Source organism: Charadrius vociferus, unplaced genomic scaffold, assembly GCF_000708025.1.
Source record: "Charadrius vociferus isolate BGI_N301 unplaced genomic scaffold, ASM70802v2 scaffold92, whole genome shotgun sequence".
Classification (NCBI taxonomy): Eukaryota; Metazoa; Chordata; class Aves; order Charadriiformes; family Charadriidae; genus Charadrius; species Charadrius vociferus.
The window spans coordinates 5,689,498-5,691,349 of NW_009647874.1; the positions used below are offsets into that span (position 1 = coordinate 5,689,498).

General features: G+C 48.1%; 1 protein-coding gene across 1 annotated transcript in view; it reads right to left on the reverse strand.

The window, feature by feature from the left end:
- The window catches only part of ATP10A (ATPase, class V, type 10A), a 126,590-nt gene extending 126,091 nt beyond the window's left edge, over positions 1-499 (reverse strand). Inside the window, exon 1 of the mRNA XM_009883133.1 lies at positions 450-499. Coding sequence (XP_009881435.1) covers positions 450-499 — 50 coding nt within the window. The remainder of the gene's footprint in view (positions 1-449) is intronic.
- Between the last annotated feature and the right edge of the window lie 1,353 nt (positions 500-1,852).

A 1,852-nucleotide genomic window follows, 5' to 3' on the forward strand; every position in this document is an offset into this window, starting at 1 on the left:
TTGAAAAAGGGGGGAAAAAAAAAAAAAAAAAAAAAAAAAAAAAAAAAAAGTCCACTCAAAGTGTTGGCAGCCGCGCACCAGCCTTTATCCGTGGTCCCCGAGCAGCAGCCGGGCGGGAGTTTTTAATCAGCTGACTCATGTCAAAATACTCCACTTTCTGACCGAAAATGTGTGCCACGATTGTTATTGGCCTCTGCGCTCCTCACGGGTGGTACGGCGCGACGTCGCCTCACTCCCCGCTTCGGTTTGGTGCCCCGGCCGGTGGTGGCCCCGCGCAACCCCAAAGGGGGCAACCAAAAAAAGAGGTTCCTGAGGGAAAGCGTTAGGCGCTGCCAGCCCCACTCACGCCCAGGCCTTGGGTGTGCTAGAACACGGGTGTTTGGTTTTATGTGGATTTTTTTCTGTTCCCTCGTGGTAGGCCTTTCCAGCGAGGGATGGAACGTGCCCACCTCTCACCAGCTGAGGTGTGCGCTCCCCGCTTTCGGGGGAGAGATGCCATTGCGGGTGAAGACGGAAAGCACGGCACGTAGACTTGAAATACAGAAGAGAGAATAATCCAGATTGAAAGACAGTCTAAAGTCACAAGCAAATAAATGTATGCAGATGTTTAAAGAACAAATAATATGAGAATAATGCAGATTATTGCTACCGGGCATGACATAAGACTTTGCAGCATTGCTTTAGGTTGGGATTTAACAGCACACCCTTTGAATATGGGTTTCCTCAGGCTGCAGAAAAAGTTGCCACGGGTCACTCCAGGCTGTGTCTAAACTGTAGCACAGATGCATTTTGTGGTGTGACCCGTGGTCCTGATCCTGTGATATCCCAAGGTGGGATCATACTGACTACAATTAGCAAGCCCTTGATACTTGTCAGTGGGTTTCTTGTTACCACAGAAAACAGGCATAAAGTATATGCATCTGGTCTTGATACGAGGTCAGGACAGGAGTAGGGCATCTTCTGGAGAGGGTACCAGGGTCCCACAGTTCAGACACTGCCACCGTGACAAAATCCCTGAAAACTAAGAAGTGAAAGCCACTACCTCCGAGTCTCACAGCCTGCAGTTATAATGCTGTGCTATGTCTTTGTCCTTCCTTCCCCCATTTGCAATATGTTTGTAGTTCCTTTTAAAAGCGTGTAGATAATTATGAACCGCTTTCAGGCCCTGGGGTAGTTGGTGAATGCTAGTTCAGCACACGGCCTCATATTGGTACTGTGTGAAGCCACAAACCCTTTACCAATCCTGCTGTTAACTCTTCTGACGCTACTGCAAGCTTAGCAGGGATTTCCTGGGTTTCCCAGTTCTTGGAATATGGAAACAGCAAGGTTTTACTTTGTGCAAGGGGAAAAGGGAGAATTGGCCTAGGTTTCTTTGCTAAGTCTGCTCCTTTGTTGATAAGGGAAAAACTACAAAAATGTTATCCTATACAGGAGAAGGAGACAAATAAAAAAAAGCTCCCAATTTTAATTTTCTATGTTTGTTTTTTGCCTTGGTTAACCAGTTCCCGACTTGCTTGTGCTTGGGATTAACTTCAAGGGTAAACTGGAATGAACAAAAATCCTTTTCCTGTGCTTCAGAAGTGCTGAAATGGGATAAGGAGGAGACAGTGTCCCTCTGCAATGTTCCCAGAAACCAAGCGTCACCCACCCAAGGGCTCCTTGCAGGCAGCTGCGGATACTCCAAAAAGTGGGTTGCTGGACTTTTTGCCACTTGCCTGCTGGCTTCTGTGACCCATGGTTTTGTGGGGCTCAGGGTCACCCCTGGTCCCCAGGAGCTCAAGAACTATCCAGGCTTCATCTTTTCTCTGGACGGCCCTCTGGCCTCTGTACGCAACAGTTGGTGCTTAGAGGA